Source organism: Aulonocara stuartgranti, assembly GCF_965226115.1.
Source record: "Aulonocara stuartgranti genome assembly, chromosome: 23".
In the NCBI taxonomy this organism is placed as follows: Eukaryota; Metazoa; Chordata; class Actinopteri; order Cichliformes; family Cichlidae; genus Aulonocara; species Aulonocara stuartgranti.
Window position 1 is genome coordinate 29,926,330 of NC_138958.1, and position 18,241 is coordinate 29,944,570.

Here is an 18,241-nt window from a genome sequence, read left to right on the forward strand (position 1 = left end):
TGGGTGTGTAAACTTCAAATATCTGCTTTGTTTGTCAAGATATTGCATATTTGCAAAAGTGCTTCGATGTTTTCGGTGACGTCTGTCACCCACCAGCTCGATAGCTTGCCAGCCCAGAATTCATTGCACAGAACTTCATTCACGTAACGATGGCGGCACAAAAAGAGGCCTTCCATTAGGCCCCCTGTCCTTATTTCCTCTCTCCCTGAGGACACTCCAGGGCCAAGTACAGCAGTGGGTGACCAAAGCGAGATGGAGAAGGAGACAGATGAGGAAGGTGGTCAGCCAGCAGCAACGGGAAGAAAGAGGAGAAGGGAAAGACAGGATGAGCTCCTTGAGCTCATCAGAGAGGACATGCAGTACCAAAGGGAGGCTGAGGAGAGGAGAGAACAGGAGAGCAGGGACAGGATGGACAGACTTTTTTCCATACTAGAAAGATTAGTTCCTAAATAAGTTAAAAATATATTAAGGTATGTTCTTACTTTGTTCTATTTGTTAGGTCATACTAAAAGTTTTTGATTAATGAAAATTAGTTCCCAAATTGGTTGTGCCTTCAGATATTCTTTTTTTTAATACATTTCTTACCTTTTTCTATGTGTTATTTTAAGTTTTTCATTATGAATAAATTGATGAAAACAGATTTCACTGAACTCATTTTATTTGGTTGTTTTTAACATGTATGAACATAAACTTTAAATGTCAATTTAAAACTCTTCAAAGGTAAATAATAATAAAACAAGAATATTTCTAAAACATGAATTTTAGTCAGAGAAGGAAAAATATATACAAATATTTACAAATTTTCACACAGGATTAACCAAAGTGACCTGTTCCTGGACCGTTTTTTTTTCTTCTTTCAAATATACTTTGAAAGATCACACAAACAGAAAATCTCTGGCAGTGTTGCTGGATTTGCCGAAAGAAGATCAGACATGGATGGGGTGCTGCGACTGTGACCCGTGGTTTGTCTTTTCTGGTCAGAAAGTGGAGAATCGCACAGGGTGGTCTGCAAAGAGTTTTAGGATGCTTCCTCCCTCTGTCCACTGCATCGTCCATCCACGGGTTTGCAGGGCTGACTCAATTGACGGCTGCCACACCACTAAGAGGTTTTTCAGAAATATGCAAACCAGAGAAAGTGGATTCACTACTAGTATAATACTTGTGACTCTGTAGCAGACAACAGTTTGAAAAAGTGGTATTAAAAAAGATGCTTAGATAAATGTTTACTTGCCTGTTAACAGTAGTCATGGTCTGGTGGTACCTCCTCCAGGGCAGACACCTCGGCAGACAGCTGGTCCCGCCACAGAGCACCACTGACTGCCTCCAATCCAGCCTCCCCCTCATCATCCTCTGCTCCATCTTCCTCAGGTTCATCCTCAGGAGCCACAATGTCGCCAGCACTGAGGCAAATGTTGTGGAGGATGGCACATGCTGTTACTACCTGTAGTGATATACATATACACATTATTCTTTCACACACACACACACACATACATATATATATGTATACACACACACAATTAATTTGACATTGGGTGGTCACTTACATGAGGTACAAAGGTGTGGTGCACCTCCAGCGCTTGCAGGAAGATGGCCCTGAACCTGTTCTTCATCATCCCAAAAGCACGCTCTATTATGGAGCGTGCCCCGGAATGATGGCTGTCAAAGTGCTGGGCTCCCACACCTTGGACTGGCCTCTTGTAGGGTGTGATGAGGGGGAGTGGACGCTGGAGGCATGGGTACCCTCCATCTGCGAGGATGAAATGCCCTGGAGGAGGGTAGACTGACTGTCTGTACAGTGGGCTGTGGCGGAGCACCCTGGAATCATGCACCGACCCAGGCCAGCCCACGTATGTGTCGATGAAGCGGCCCCGATGGTCACAAACCGCCTGCAAGATGATTGATGGAAACAGTTTTCGGTTCCTATAGCACTGACCATCAGGGCCACTTGGACACTTGATGCGTATGTGGCAGCCGCCGATTGCACCCACCGCTTTCTTAAAGGCTCTGTGGCGTGCCAGCCCTGCAAACCCACGGGACACTACCTCCAGGTCCTCTGGGGTTGTTGGGAGGTGGATGACCTGGTAGCGAATGGCCAACACCTCTTTCGTGACTCGGTGGACGATGTAGTGGACAGTAGAACGCGGCATCCCAAACACTCTTGAGACCACCCTGTAGGATGCCAACCAGAAAAGAAACACCAGGATCTCAATTGTGGCACCCCATCCATGCCGCCGATCCTGGTTCAGGAGATTTAACAACACTGCCAGAGACTCCCTGCTTAGCCGAAAATCAGGCCTTGAATCCTCCTGGCTAAAAAAACGGTCCAGGACTTTGGTTAATTCTGCAGCACAACGGCCTTGTCTGGTTAAGGAAAAGGTGGAGAACAGCATAAACAGTTTTAATAGAAAGGTATGACTTCATTTATTTTATGACATCAAAGCATTAGTCTGATTACTAAGCTTGAGTAAAATATACTAACACTGAGAAATAACATTTTATACATTTCATCTGTGTAGCTAAGCTTTTTTGTGAACTCAAAAATAACCCTGTTTTTGGCTTTCTGACAATTTTACTGCAATTTTATGTACAAAAATAAGTAACAGATCATATGAATAACTGAAAATAAATGTAAACTTATAGAAGAACATTTTCTAAGAGATTTTGTTCATATATTTTGAATGACCGCCGTCATTCAGTCACTGAAATTATCCATAAAACTAGCTAAGTAATTCCTAAATGCGTCTAGATTAATAGTTTTACCTGGATATGATTTTCTCTGATAAGCCTGGAATACAAAACATGCCGGCGATGACGACCGCGACACAGTTTTTTTTAGATCGTTGATAATTAAAAAAGAACACAAAAAACGGAGAAAGATTTCGGGGTCCATTTTCGATTTTCGTGCCGTGGCGCTGACGACCGGAAATACTCTGAATTAAGGGCGGGAGTAGATCGGGAAGGCTAGACCGTCCAATTCCACAGCCGTTTACTTCCGGCCTACCCGACCTCCTGAGGACCCGGCCCACGTAGACCACGAAGGCCGGGTCCTCAGGAGGATGCAGCCCATGAATTTGGACACGACATCTGTGTCTGTGTTGTGATCTTCTGTTTATTTTGCTGTGTGTTTTGTCTGCTTGCCTGAGTTTATGTTTAAAGTCTCAGTTCTGGTATCTTTTTAGTTCAGCATTAAAGCTGGGGTTTTTTTAAGTTTACTTTGTGCCTCTGAGTGTCTGCACTTTTGGGTCCACGATTTCTGTCTGCACACAGCCTACACGTAACAGTGTTTTGCTTTATAAGAAATTAAAACAGTGATTTCTGCCAAGAACATACACATTAAGGACTGGCGAAATAGAAAGATCGTCTGACAGTGGCTAAAGTTGTGATTTACTGTGTGTAAATTTCTTTCCGTCAATTTAGGGAGCGCCTCTGTTAGATGAATAATGGGTGATGTTCGCAGCTAAATTATATACAGAACCAAAGATCTGGCTGCCAGCATGATCCAAAGAGAATGAAATATATTGTTAACCACAGCTGTTTTCGTCCTGTTCAATCTGATATCTGTCATTGATTATTCTCTATATAACTTCACATGGTTCATATTGATTGCAATATTATGAGTTGCATTTCCTTTTATGTTTAAATGCAAAATTCATTCAGTTTTGCATAAAAGTGCCATCACACAGCAGGTTCCACTTCTGTTATCTAAGAACAGAAAACTAAGGCTACAACATGGACAGACTAACCAAAACTGGACAATATAAGACTGACAGAAAAGTGTTGCCTGGTCTGATGAGTCTTTATTTCTATTGTGGCATTCAGAAGGTAGGATCAGGATTTGGTGTAAACAGCATAAAAACATGGATTCATCCTGCCTTTTGTCAACCGTTCAGGCTAGTACTTTTTTTTTTTTTTTGCTAACTCTTGGCCCATTTGTCCATCCTTTATGAACACAGTTTACCTGCCTTCTGATGGATCCTTTAGCAGGATAATGCTCCATTTCACAAAGCTCAAATCATCTCATACTGGTTTCTTGAACATGACCATGAGTTCATTGCACTTAAATAGCCTCCATATCACCGGATCTTGATCCAACAGAGCACCTTTGGGATGTGGAGGAATGTAAGAGTCCCATGTCCCAATCTCTAGAAGAATGTTTCCAACACTTCTTTTGAAGTTGAGCAATTCTGAAGGCAACAGGGGGTCCAAATCAGCAATATCAATGTGTAACTAATGAGTGTATAACTCCATATGTGCCTAATGATCTGTGGTTTCTGTACAAATGGAAAATGCTAATAGCTAATTTCACATCAAGGTGCAAATTAGCTAAGATGTAAACACACACACAGGCTGTAAAAGCTCAGGTGATTTTCTACACCTCAATGCCAAAAATGTGGCAACAACATAGTTAATATACTCCCAAAAAGATTAGGGGAGCTGTGGTTTGAAAAAAACAGAACACAATTAACCCAAATAGAGGTTAGCAAACAGTGTGAGGATAATGACATTTTCTTGCTTAGTAACAGGTTTCTAAGACATTTATGATTTTCTTGATGGTTATTTACATACCTTTGAGATGCCAAGGAGCATTTGCAGTCAAAACATCTCAAAGCCAAAGTTTTTCATATCAACACAAATATTTGCATTAAAAACCTTATTAGTGTTTACATAGTGCTTATGAATGCAACATGTAATTGTTGATAGGAGACAACCAGCTAAATATAGAATTTATGAAGAACTTTCAATTCAGCTAAAACCTTAGATTTTTTTCCTAAGTGAGAGCTCAATATGGGAATTTTAACTCCAAAGGAACACGTAAAACCATGTTCATTTTCATGTTGATGAAATATGTGTAATCATATTAGCTGACAGAGTTTCGTTAAAGTATTAGACACTCTCACACCAGGTATTACACACCTGCTGCTGGTGACTCACAGCAGAAAACTCTAAAATCTGCAACCTGAGGAAAATATGGATGGAAAAGCTAATGCACCATATGTTAACAACACAACTGCCACTTGTTATTGGTTTATAACAGAGTAAACTTTGTTACAGTGTGGACACCACGCTTCTGTGAGCGACCTGAAAAAGCAAAGTGCACATTCCTCCTTGTGACGAACTGTCAGGCCTGCTTACTGTCATTTTGAATGACCTTGTCACTCACACTCTGCAGATCTTTGAATTACATCCCATCGTGCCCCCCTAATGCTATCATTACCATTATTAATGGGACATGACACAAGTCATTGCCACACATAATACTCCCACAACCGGGGAATAATGGCTTCCCTCTGATGTAATGCTGGTGGTTTCTTAGTTAGTGTGTCAGGATGTCAAATATTGCGAGCGCTACTTCGGCTGCAGACTTAACAATGCAAGTGCGGTACACACAGGCAATCAAATCCAATTTCATCTGTGGGTGCGCAGCTGTAAATTAAATGCTCCCATCTGTAATTTGTTTCAAACACATCAGCTTTACCAATATTATCCGGACAATGATTGAAAAGGTGCTGCAGTCTGTGTCCCTGAAATCATCTGTGGGTGTACAGCCTGCAGCACCCTGGTCAATATCTTTGTGGGGTGTGTTTTTGTCTGACTGTAAATCAAATCTCATTACATGTAAATTATGCAGCACATCCAATATTAAATTGCTGTTAATATATGAAGTAGAATTTATAATAAAAACAACCTCAGCTATATTGAACAGGAGGCTTTGTGTGTTGCTCGCTCACTTGAAAGTGAAAACAAATTTTCCTAAATAATTTGACAAAGAAAGAAGATTGGATGTGCTTACAATGCGTGACATTATGGCAGTTTTAAGAAAGGCATTCATCAAAAGTCCTACAACTAAACAACAATATTAAATGTTTCTTCCTCCAAGTGTTCCTGAAATGACATATACTGACATCAACTTTCAAACATCAGAAGACTCATGCTAGGATGGAAGAGTCACAGACATACCTCATTTTTGTGAGGGGGCTGGATTTCAAGTCTTGTCTTGGGACATTTGTAGGTGTTGTTTTGACACCCTATCTGGTTAGGTCTAGGAACAAAGAGCGCTTTGAGTCTCATATGAAAAAGGTCATGCTCAAGTTAAAATACACCCTTTTACAGCATCAATGACATTAGTGAGCTAGATTTTCGGTTTTATTTAGGTGCTGAGCCCCTCCCCATCAAAAATGGTCCCAGTATACATTTTGGTTTATTTTGCATTGCAGGTCAAAAGGTTGGGGATGTGTTGGGATGAGTGAAATATGAAAAGATGCCACATCATTTGATGGAAATTAATATTATCAACATACACGGGGATGAAATGAAGAGTGAAAAAAATAATATAAGAGGTGAGTCTGCTTCAATGAAATTTCATTGCAATAACTCAGCAGTTTGTATGGCCCCAACGTGCTTGTGTGCATGTGTGACAACACTGGGGACCCAGGACCCACAGCACCATCAAAGGGTCTGACAGTAGGTCCAAGGATTTCAGCCTGATACCTAATGGTAGTCAGGGTGCCGCTGCCTAGGCTGTAGAGGTCTGTGCTTCCCTCCATGGATATGCAATGGGCCAGTCATACTGAGTGATGTTACAGGCAACATCATATTCACCACAGATTCTCCATACCCTTTCACATATGTCAAATATGCTCAGGGTGAAATTAAGCTCATCTGTGAAAAGCACAGAACTCCAGTGGTGGACCTGACTGGCTCCATGGTATGGGGTAGTGAGCATAGGGCCCACTAGAGGGCTTCGGGCCCTTAGGCTACCCTCATGAGGTCTGTTTCTGGTTGTTTGGTCAAAGACATTCAGGCCAGTGGCCTGCTGGAGATCATTTCGTAACGCTGACAACGCTCATCCTCTGTGCACAATGGAGCAGATCCTGGTCCTGATGATGGGTTACCGACCTTCTACAGCCCTGTCCAACTCTCCTAGAGTAACTGTCTGACTGTGCTGGGAGACAATGGCATGTACTGATGTATCATCCTGGAGGAGTTGGACTACCTGTGCAACCTTTGTAGGCTCCAGATATTACCTCATGCTGCCAGTAGTGACACTGACTACACCCAAATGCAAAATTAGTAACTTCCATTAATTACCTTACATGCATAATATCTGCATATTGCCTCTTTTCTCAATTATTCTAGAGCTCTTGATCGTGCTTTATTTTGCACGGCTTTATTTTACAACAATTAGGCCATTTAGTACTGCTTTTAACAGCCTTCTCATTACTGCTCAATTAGACTCAAACTACTAGTAAATTCGTTATGTGAAATACTTTACTTGGCAATGACAAACATAATCTTGAGTTGGTAACATACAGAACATCCAGTCTTAAAAAGCAGCTGTTTATGAATATGTGCACTTTTTGACAAAAACCCTAAGACCATTTATTCTTATTAAAGCACAAATATACTGTTTGGAGTTTTTCAATAAAAAGGTCAAGTTTTTGTGATTTGGATTCATTAAAAAAAGCTAGTGAACAAAACAGGAACATAAGCAATGCACAACTTTATATTATCTTTGTAGCTATGTAATGATTTCAGCTCAGCACAGAATAAATTAATAATGTTATGCCTATTAGTGTTGTGTTAGTGGCTAATACTAAAATCTAAAATAAGCTTGTGTGTTGAATAAAAAAACACATCATAGTGCCTCTTTAACAGCTGCAGAAGGCTTCCAGGGTGTGTCAGCACAATGGGTGGATGTCATTAGAGCTGGATTTGTTAGGGAGAACGTTTCAAACCATCTAATCATTAAACTTCTGGGGACATTGTTCCTGTAATAACAAGGACATTTACCTGCCTTGGCATCGAGATTCAAGTATTTTTATTTATTTATTTATTTTTAATGGTATGAGCTCGTTATTGTTTCCATTTATAAATGTATGCATGTATTGTGTTGGCTCGAGGTTTTGACTAAATGCCATGTGATATTCCTGGCCTCAATTTTTTATTATACTAGCGGCTTAAGTCTTACAAATTTAAAAGAATTTTCCAGATGTGAACAATATGCCCTAGGCAGTCATTATGTAGTAGTGAGCTTCATGTGGGTCTGTAGGTGGGTGAGTGATGAAGATTGGGGATTTTACTTGTTACCCCTGAAGATCACTGCATAGTAGCCCCATTACAGGCTACATCTTAATGACTCTCTGGTTGCTATCTATTTTGTGAAATGCCAAAGGTCGTATCAGCATCTTAATGTGCCATCCTCCGGTCCTCTGACCCAAATGCAAACTTTGGTCTTTTGGCTCAGTCCCACGTACCATGTTCAGTAGTCTGTAGAAAATACGAATCAATTTTAATTTAATAACACTTCATTTAATTAAACCTTGACATTTGTTCAAGCACCCGTTGCAAGGATCAGCAACAGCAGATGAGTCTGTGGCCATGGGCTTTGTCAGAACTTTATCATAACAGCCCTGGCTGAGTGGTTTTTAAAATAGATTTTAGGGTTGCAGGAAAGTCAGATAAACTGAACAAGAAATGTTAACAGCTGACTACGCAGCTAAAACAGCCAAATGTTGAAGTCTTACATGACTGCTGCATTTGATAATAAGGTTTTTTTTATTCCAGAGCTGGCTTTAGAGATTTGTACCAGTGAGCCATACACCAAAAAAACAAACAAACAAACAAAAAAAAAAACTGTGGGTTTCAAGTTGTTCAAGTTACTCAAGATGGTGAATTAGAATCAAAAAAGTAGTCGGGAGGAACAAATTTACAGTTGAATTATTACCAGTGTTGGGACTAACGCGTTATTAAGTAACGCGTTACAGTAACTACCGGTACGTTATTATTGTGGTAACGAGAACGGTAACTAGTTATTATGCCAAAATCAGGAACGCGTTAATTGTTGCTGGGATTTAGATAGGCTCGTTATTCGTTACTTCGTGTGGTGGCTATCGCAGAGCTTCCACAGATTCAGTAACATTAGCAAGTGGTGGAGGCCAGCAGGTGGATGAGGGAAAGGGGAGGCAAGAGGAGAGACCGGGGGCGGCCGCCGGTCCGAGTGTCAGGTGAACTGAACTTCAGGTAAGAAGTTATGACCTGGAATCCATCTGGGTCAGATATAAACCAAGTTTAGGTGGAGTTTATTTTCGTTATGCTGACTTTTTCGTACTGCGTGCTAGCTAGCATGACAGGGTTTCTATACAGCTGGATGGGTGCTATGATGTTACTGATGTTGAACTTTATTTTGTTCATAAGGTTAATTATTAGAGTTGCCAACCGTCCTGTAAAAAACGGTATTGTTCCGTATTCAGAGAAAATATCATGCGTTTCGTATTGAGGTGAAAAGGAACAGTTTGTCCCGGACTTCAGCTACAATGAAAAAGACACAAAGCTGGAGTTATTCTGTCTTTGCGCTGTCAGCTGCTTCTTCTTCTTTCATTCTCCCCTCTCCCTCTCCTGTTTCTACACCAATTATGAAACTGATCAATGATCAGCTGATCGGCTTTTCTCTCTTGTTTGTTTATCTCCCACTTTGCGCCAGAAAGAAGAAACCAGCGGAGGTCGCGTTAAACAACAGCAGCACTTTTAAGCTTGATCAGCTGTTGTTAGAATTTATTTAATATTACTTTCTAGTATCAGCTGATGTTTGCTGGAGCCACAGCTGTAAAAGCTGCTGGTCATTATGTCGGTTTGGATATGTGGTGAGAGGGAAACATGAAGATGAAACCAGGAGATGCCCTTACTGAATCATCAGAGCTGAACAGGTGATGGAGAAACAGGTTTACCTTTTAGGTGACATGAATGAGTTGAAGGGAAGTTATGAACAGTTTCTGAGAGACAAATAACACCAGGATCCTTTTCTAAGTAGCTGACAGCTGGTAACTGTGCAGGGGCGGGTCTAGCAAAGTTTTGCCAGGGGGGCCAGGTAGGGCATTAACAGGGAGAGGGGGCACAAAGAATACTTTTCTTTCTTATTCTCATTTTAAATGTCTAGCTTTTAAAAAATAATTATCTGAATCTTACAACAAACGATTGATAGATTGATGCATATATACCATCAAGACAGTGTACATCACTGTCACAACAGTGTTTGTTTTTATTCAAAGGCTTTATGATTTTTCCTATAATGGTGGGCCGGTCAGTCAAAACGCCCAGGCCGATTTTTTTGTCCCAGTCCAGCCCTGTATGCAGCTCATCTGCAGTCTGGTGTTACCTACATCTTCCTATTGAGAAGGCAGAATTTCCGAGTTCTGAGTACAATCAAAGCACCACGACTGCAGTTTTTGTGTTGGATGTAAAAAGCGCACATGACGCTGTGACGTAGGCTAGAATCATGGCGGCGGTCAACGACGGTCCAGGCGTGGGATTTCTCTCGTGGAAATATTATTTTTTCCCTTCTATTGGTAGGTGGCACAGTGCACTTGTGGCAAGTAAGCAAGCTAGAAGACTGGCCATCTTGCTGAGTATCCAGTTACGGAAGCAACACATTCACAAGAGAATTCTGAGTAAAACCAAAGTTACTTTCCCTAGTAACTAGTTACTTTGAAAGTAACGAGTAACTTGAAGTAACTGAGTTACTTTTGATAGAAGTAACCAGTAATGTAACTAAGTTACTAATTTAAAGTAACTTACCCAACACTGATTATTACTTATTTTAATATATTAACAAGGCTCACAACATAATTAGATGCCAAGTCCTTGCTCATCTGGGAACATGTGTTTGTAGAGGTTTCTTTTTAATCATGTTGAGTCTTTAGATCGTAATATAAAGTACTTTTGAGACCTGAGTATGTGGGAGTTAACATTCCATGTACCATGTTGATCAAGCACTCTTCATGACAGCAGTGGTCTCCTCCAGTGGGACAGTCTGCCTATTATTCTAAATATATTAATCAGAAATGGTCTAGGAACAGGACAAAAACTTCAAGAAGTTCACCTCAACTCCAAGTCCTGCAGGTCCCACCGATCAAGCATCACTGGATTAACCCAAACATCATCACAGGACACCCCACGTGGTCAAATGCCCATGTGCTGAAAGAAAAGAGCTGTTTTGTTGACATGAAGATGACATACAGGACTGTGCAAAAAGTCTTGAGTTACCCCCATTTCTTTATATTTTGCCTCCCAGGAATCAGACTTTCTTGTAATTCTTTAAATGTGGTCTTGTGCAATAGTTTTCCAGACGGTTTTAGTTTATTAACACTCAGCTATGAACCATTGAAGGATAAATAAAGGTTCTAATTCATGACCCACTGCTGCATGTTGGCACCTTTCAATAAATTTCTGCCCATTTTCCTTGCAAAATAAGGATACATCTTAATACTCTGTTAAGATGTGGTTTCAATAATGTGATTGATATGTATGATTACATTTTATGTGACTAGTCTGAAAAAAGCTTAGAAAATTATTTTTGTCAGTGGACCTGCTCCATTTAAATGAATGATAGCATATTTTTACCCAGCGCTGCTGTCTCTGAATCTGACAATGAAGCCAAAATTGCGTTGTTTGATACTGGGTTGTAAGGTCACAGTGAGTCTTCCATTTCATAACAACAAACTGAGCATTTGTCACAGTGAAACTGAAAATCATCTTCTCCAAACTGTTGGCACAAAGTTGGAAATATCTTATTATTAAAAAAATCTAATTGTCCAATGTAGAGTACAAGATACAGTGGGGCAAAAAAGTATTTAGTCAGCCACCGATTGTGCAAGTTCCCCCACTTAAAATGATGACAGAGGTCAGTAATTTGCACCAGAGGTACACTTTAACTGTGAGAGACAGAATGTGAAAAAAAATCCATGAATTCACATGGTAGGATTTGTAAAGAATTTATTCGTAAATCAGGGTGGAAAATAAGTATTTGGTCACCTCAAACAAGGAAAATCTATGGCTCTCACAGACCTGTAACGTCTTCTGTAAGAAGCTTTTCTGTCCCCCACTCGTTACCTGTATGAATGGCACCTGTTTGAACTCATCATCTGTATAAAAGACACCTGTCCACAGCCTCAAACAGTCAGACTCCAAACTCCGCCTTGGCCAAGACCAAAGAGCTTTCGAAGGACACCAGGAAAAGTATTGTAGACCTGCACCAGACTGGGAAGAGTGAATCTACAATAGGCAAGCAGCTTGGTGTGAAAAAATCAACTGTGGGAGAAATCATCAGAAAATGGAAGACATACAAGACCACTGATAATCTCCCTCGATCTGGGGCTCCACGCAAGATCTCATCCCGTGGGGTCAAAATGATCATGAGAACGGTGAGCAAAGATCCCAGAACCACACGGGGGGACCTGGTGAATGACCTGCAGAGAGCTGGGACCAAAGTAACAAAGGTCACCATCAGTAACACACTACAACGGCAGGGAATCAAATCCCGCAGTGCCAGACGTGTTCCGCTGCTGAAGCCAGTGCACGTCCAGGCCCGTCTGAAGTTTGCCAGAGAGCACATGGATGATACAGCAGAGGATTGGGAGAATGTCACGTGGTCAGATGAAACCAAAGTAGAACTATATGGTATAAACTCAACTCGTCGTGTTTGGAGGAAGAAGAATACTGAGTTGCATCCCAAGAACACCATACCTACTGTGAAGCATGGGGGTGGTAACATCATGCTATGGGGCTGTTTTTCTGCCAAGGGGACAGGACGACTGATCCGTGTTAAGGACAGAATGAATGGGGCCATGTATCGTGAGATTTTGAGCCAAAACCTCCTTCCATCAGTGAGAACTTTGAAGATGAAACGAGGCTGGGTCTTCCAACATGACAATGATCCAAAACACACCGCCCGGGCAACAAAGGAGTGGCTCCGTAAGAAGCATTTGAAAGTCCTGGAGTGGCCTAGCCAGTCTCCAGGCCTCAACCCCATAGAAAATCTGTGGCGGGAGTTGAAAGTCCGTGTTGCTCGGCGACAGCCCCAAAACATCACTGCTCTCGAGAAGATCTGCATGGAGGAATGGGCCAAAATACCAGCTACTGTGTGTGCAAACCTGGTAAAGACCTATAGTAAACGTTTGACCTCTGTTATTGCCAACAAAGGTTATGTTACAAAGTATTGAGTTGTATTTTTGTTATTGACCAAATACTTATTTTCCACCCTGATTTACGAATAAATTCTTTACAAATCCTACCATGTGGATTCATGGATTTTTTTTTCACATTCTGTCTCTCACAGTTGAAGTGTACCTCTGGTGCAAATTACTGACCTCTGTCATCATTTTAAGTGGGGGAACTTGCACAATCGGTGGCTGACTAAATACTTTTTTGCCCCACTGTATGTTGGCTGGAAACAAGGAAAAATGAAACACACACACACACATTTGTATGCATTTGTTGAAAATAAAATTGACCAAAGCGTATAAAAGCAAACTCTCATAAGCCTCTGAAAAAAATCAAACAGGGCAACCAATGCAACCAATGGTGGAGGAGTAAAACCAACAGGTGGTTAATTGAGACTCTTCTTAAACGTTGTAGAGATCAGCGTGAGGATGGGTTGAGAATTAGTAGATTTTAAATAACTATGTTCACAGACTGGTTCAAGGAGTATTGACAGAAAAATCCTTGATCAGGTGGCATTTGAGTTTGTGAGTGCAGGAAAACAGAAGAAGACACGATTGAAGACGCAGGAAGAAACAGTAGAAACTCACTCACAAAGAGGGGAAAAAAGGGAAGGGTTTTTATTGTGCTTTTGACAGAGCTTTTTCATTATGAATAAATTACTTTCTAAAGTAAAAATATCTGTTTGAAAAGAAGCAATCAAGTGTGCACAGTCACAGGAGATGAAACGTTTTGGATAGCACAATAGCAAGAAACAAATTTTATCAAGAAACCTGGGCGAGCATATATCTTTGTCTCCTTTCACCAACGCAGATTAAAACAGCGCCCCACTATTTTTTTTTAAATGAAAACTACCAGTCAGAATCAGGAAGTTGCTGCACAAGGAAGGAGTGAGTGTGAGGAATCTCCTTTCTTTCAGTCTTGACTTCCAATTCATCTCTTCCTGTGGGCAAAAATGTCAATAACTGAGCAAAGAATGAAAAGACTTTTGAATAAAGAAAATGTCAAAGCTTTGGAACAAATATATATTCAAAAGGTGACCAAGATAACCTGAGCCGTTCATCTTTTACATTTTTAAAGACGTGAAGGGGGTTTGGCTCGAACCTGGTGTCTAGCCAGCATTTGCAGGGAATACCAGCTATGGCATGGTGTATCTGCAATGTCTGATCTTCATGCAGCTTTTGTTGCTGTAATTGGTGTCATATTGTCCTGTGTGATCACAGTGAATGCCACAAGGAAGACAGAGTAGTAGCATAGCTAGTACACCAGCATGCATTCAGACTTTTGACCTGGTCTCCTCTTGCTTCTTTTTCTCGTTAATGCATGTGGTACATTTTTCTTCTTGGCTCAGTTTAAATAATTGGGCAGGTCTAACTTCTGAGCTGTTTACATAAAGAACTCTGTGTATTATTTATAATCTTAGGAGGAATCAGACGTGCGTGCAAGCAAGTGCACAGATTTCCTTTCACAGTTTAGCAGTTAGATTACTCTCTGTCGGCTTGTCGCCCCGACTGGGGTTCCAGCCTCGGTAAAATACACATCTCATCATGTGGAGCTTCCTTGCTTTACCTCAGAGCCTAGCTGCCACTCCAACACAGTAATTACCTTGTCCTCCTTTACTGCTAATGAGAAGGTAAAATATGAGCGTCTGGCAACCGCAGTCATTTGCGACCTTAGCTCGCTCCCGGCAGGAGTAAAGGGGGTGGGGAACTAATTTCTACCCACAAACCACCACTGAATGATGCCATATATCCTCAAACCACCTGTACAAGTATCCAAGGTAACCCTCCGTATGTTCAGCATGAATAATCCAGATTGTTTCTAAAAGAATCACGCATGTTTAATAGTATCCTTACTACATTCTTGTGACCTTTTCACTTTTTCTGCAACTGCTAGAAGATAAAATCGACTGTTCACTAAAACCCACTGTTGCTCTGCTTGCAAAGCTTCCATTCCCACACAGCATGTATGCAGCTACAGTGAGAACTGGAACAGATTTACCTCTCTAAATGTTTGATTTTTGACACAATGGAGTTCTGATTTCACAGGTGGACAAAAGCCAGCTGCTCGTTTCTAGACAGCGACTTTTCATTTTCCAGCTGAAATGACATCTGGCAAGATTATTTCAGTTTTATAGACTAGAAGGGCCCAACTGCAGACCTCACATCTGAGACGACGATTGTAGGGTCATTGTACATGAGCACTCATGAGCACTTCTGTACGCTGTTTTATTTACAAACTCATACTTAAAACTTTTAAATCCTATTTAAATAACTTATAATATCTTATTAATATCTTCCAACTTAACAAGAAAACATAATACCTTTTCTTGTGTAATGTGTTATTTCGTTAAGATTTCATATGAAATTTGCTAGTGACCTATCTGCATATGCAGATAATTGCAGCTTATGCTGGATCTTTTAAATGCAGTGACCAATCACTTCCTCATGCTTTTGCTTTTGTGTTTAGTCAGTGATAAAGAATAAGGAGTCGGTCTGCTATCGGTTTGCGATTGAGTTCAGTTTCCTATTAAAAAAAAGACACAACACAGACAAGTTCCACTCCCTGGCTCAGATTCACCATGAGTGTTGGCAGTCTGTCTTCATACATAAATTAGATGGCAGTTATTTGCAAACCTTTACCACTCAATCTGACACTGTGTTAGTCTGGATACAGCTTGCCATCTACCAGATGACCTGTGCAATTGCTTTGGGATCAAAAGTGATCCCCAGATGTTGAGTCCTTACATATGTGTGAAATCCAGTTTTGAAAACTCAATTTGTTCTACGCTTTCTTTCAGAATAAAAGATCTTGACCTTCAGTGTATGACCGCTATATGCAAAATTGCCTAAAAATTTATTTTTTTCTTGTATTAGTGGCATAAAGTAACTGAAAATTAAATACATTTGTATAATTATTCCTTAAATAATAAAATAGTAAGTGATAATAAAATACAATTTTTATTATGTATGTATAAAGACATATACCAAACAGCAAGTGAATGAATATAATTCAAGATCTTTTAGAACAAATTGAGATTCCTTGTACACAGCGAAACCAAACGTAGAGTTTAGCATGCTTACTTTAGCGTGTTTATTTACTAAGACTATCTAAGTCTCTATGTCCACCTTTTGTTCCGTCTTCTGTAGAGATTAGCATGCTATCCATAGCTTGCCTCCTCGCTAACACTGTTACCAACAAAATGCTGTCTGAAGTCACATAAAGTTTTGTTTTGCCCTCATGTGAGGGTTCAGTCATTTGTTCACATTAGTGGTTATTAGAGTCCATTTCTAAGTTAGCCAAGTTTGCTCACAGTTGTAAATTGTTGATACAGGGGACTGGAAGAGATGTTCTCAGGAAGCAAATGCCCTTTGGATACTTTATTCTTTACACAAAAATAGTTCATATTTTGTCAGCGTCAACTGAGAGAGTTGAAGAAGATTTATTTTTCTAGTTGCATTGTTAACATACAAATTTAACCCATGAAAAAAGCTAAAAAGGGTGAATTATGAATTGGTGAATGAAATAGTCTTGAATATGAATTAAATTTGACATCACAAAGACAACGTTCACCCCGTTTTCAACAAAACATGCCATCAGAATCAATCACAGTGCTTCGTAGGACCATTCGACTCCTCATTCAACAGCCTAAAGTTTCATGTCATCACCGCTCTTCTTTATTCAATTATATAATTTTTTATCACACAGGAAACAAATCAAGGCTTTTCACGTATCAGGAACAAAAGCAATTTTCCTGTTGAAGGTTACAGAAAAGCAGAATGATGTAAGTTAAAAAGATTATATTGGTGCCCTTCAGATAGACTCCAATGTCACACATGAGAAGACAAAGAATTTCATCACAGCAGCAGTGGTTTTTGAAGGCAATCAGTAATATTTTATGCTTTTTGTGGGGCTTCATATTTGCCATAACATCTTAGAGATTGACTCCCAGCCCTTACAACAGGGGTGAAAAAATCCTATTAGATTAAAAAACAGCAAGGAACATTGAAAATGTATTAGGGATAATAACAGAGATTGCCAGATGCATTGCATTCAGTATGACTATTTTAGTGGAAATAATAGCACCGGGGCATGGAAAAATGTAATTTATTTGAGAGGATCATGTAAATGCCAATGTTTACTAGTTACACAGACACTTCCATTAGAAAACCATTAGCAGGTCTATAAAGGTGATTAATTTATGATCGACTTAGGGCATCAATTTGCTGCTGACTATTTTGCAATGGAGTCACTGAATATGAAGACTTGTGTCAGTGTCTATTCAATAAATGTTAGCCACAGTCTGTAGTCGACCTGCCCCTGGAGCTACTGAGTGGATTTAGAAGCCAAAGATTGGAGGTGCAACTTGCCAATAGAGCGCTGTTTCAGTAAACCTCCTGGCCTGACCTCTAGTTTCAACAAACAGAATTGAGCTCGGCCAGTGCAATTACAGATAACACAAGAATGATTGGATTGGAAAGTTAAAGATGTCACTGCAGCCGTGTCTGCAGCAACTACACTTGTTCATTTGTTCTTGAACACATTTTTTTCTGATGAAATCATTCTTCATTTCTCAGAGGTCATGTGGAGGTTAATTCCAAATTGTTCGTGGCACATTAAGGTACGTGTTCCAGCTTTTTCAACAACACAAACACACGAAGCATGGCTTCAGGCTCATTTTAGCCATTGCTGCAGAAAGATGCCCATACAAAGTATTTTCTTAACCTATGTTTGTGTGTTTGCATGCATTTGTAGACTTGTATATGCAGTATGTATCAGGCTGGGATGAGGCCATTGCCAGTAAGTGTATGCATTTACTGTGCAAGAAGACACAAAAGGCTTGAACTGGCAGATACTCTTGTTGAAGGAAGGGTGCCAGTAGCCTTTTAGAGCCTGCATCTGTGCTGAAACTAATTAGATTGCATTTTTTAAGTCTCTCTGAATTAAAACGCTACCCTTCTTTTTATCTTTGTTATTCATCAGGGCCTCCTATGAGCCAGGCGTAACTGAAGTAAGCCAAGCCATGTTGGATACCTATGTTTATAGTATATAATAAAAGTGGCTTGCCACAGGGTGCTGAAATATGATGTCTTGATGTGTTTGTGCTTTGCTTTTGAATTTGCACTTAGCGCCATTCAAAGAGTTCCCAGCCTACATGACTATATGGCTTTTTCAGTACACTGCACCAGAAACACTTTTTGAAAGATATAATGGTAGTGGTAGTCGTAATGATTTCATATTGCTT

General features: G+C 40.3%; 1 protein-coding gene and 1 long non-coding RNA gene across 2 annotated transcripts in view; both read right to left on the bottom strand.

Annotated features, from left to right (window-relative positions):
• The window catches only part of LOC309701212, a 74,193-nt gene that overhangs the window by 27,292 nt on the left and 28,660 nt on the right, over positions 1-18,241 (bottom strand). The gene's annotated exons all lie outside the window — the stretch shown is intronic.
• On the bottom strand, positions 1,235-2,804 carry LOC309700177 (putative nuclease HARBI1; the record flags this gene model as incomplete). The annotated part of the gene is made up of 3 exons (XM_082523625.1): positions 1,235-1,441; positions 1,548-2,364; positions 2,764-2,804. The coding sequence occupies 3 exons, from the start codon at positions 2,802-2,804 to the stop codon at positions 1,235-1,237; spliced, it is 1,065 nt and encodes a 354-aa protein (XP_082379751.1).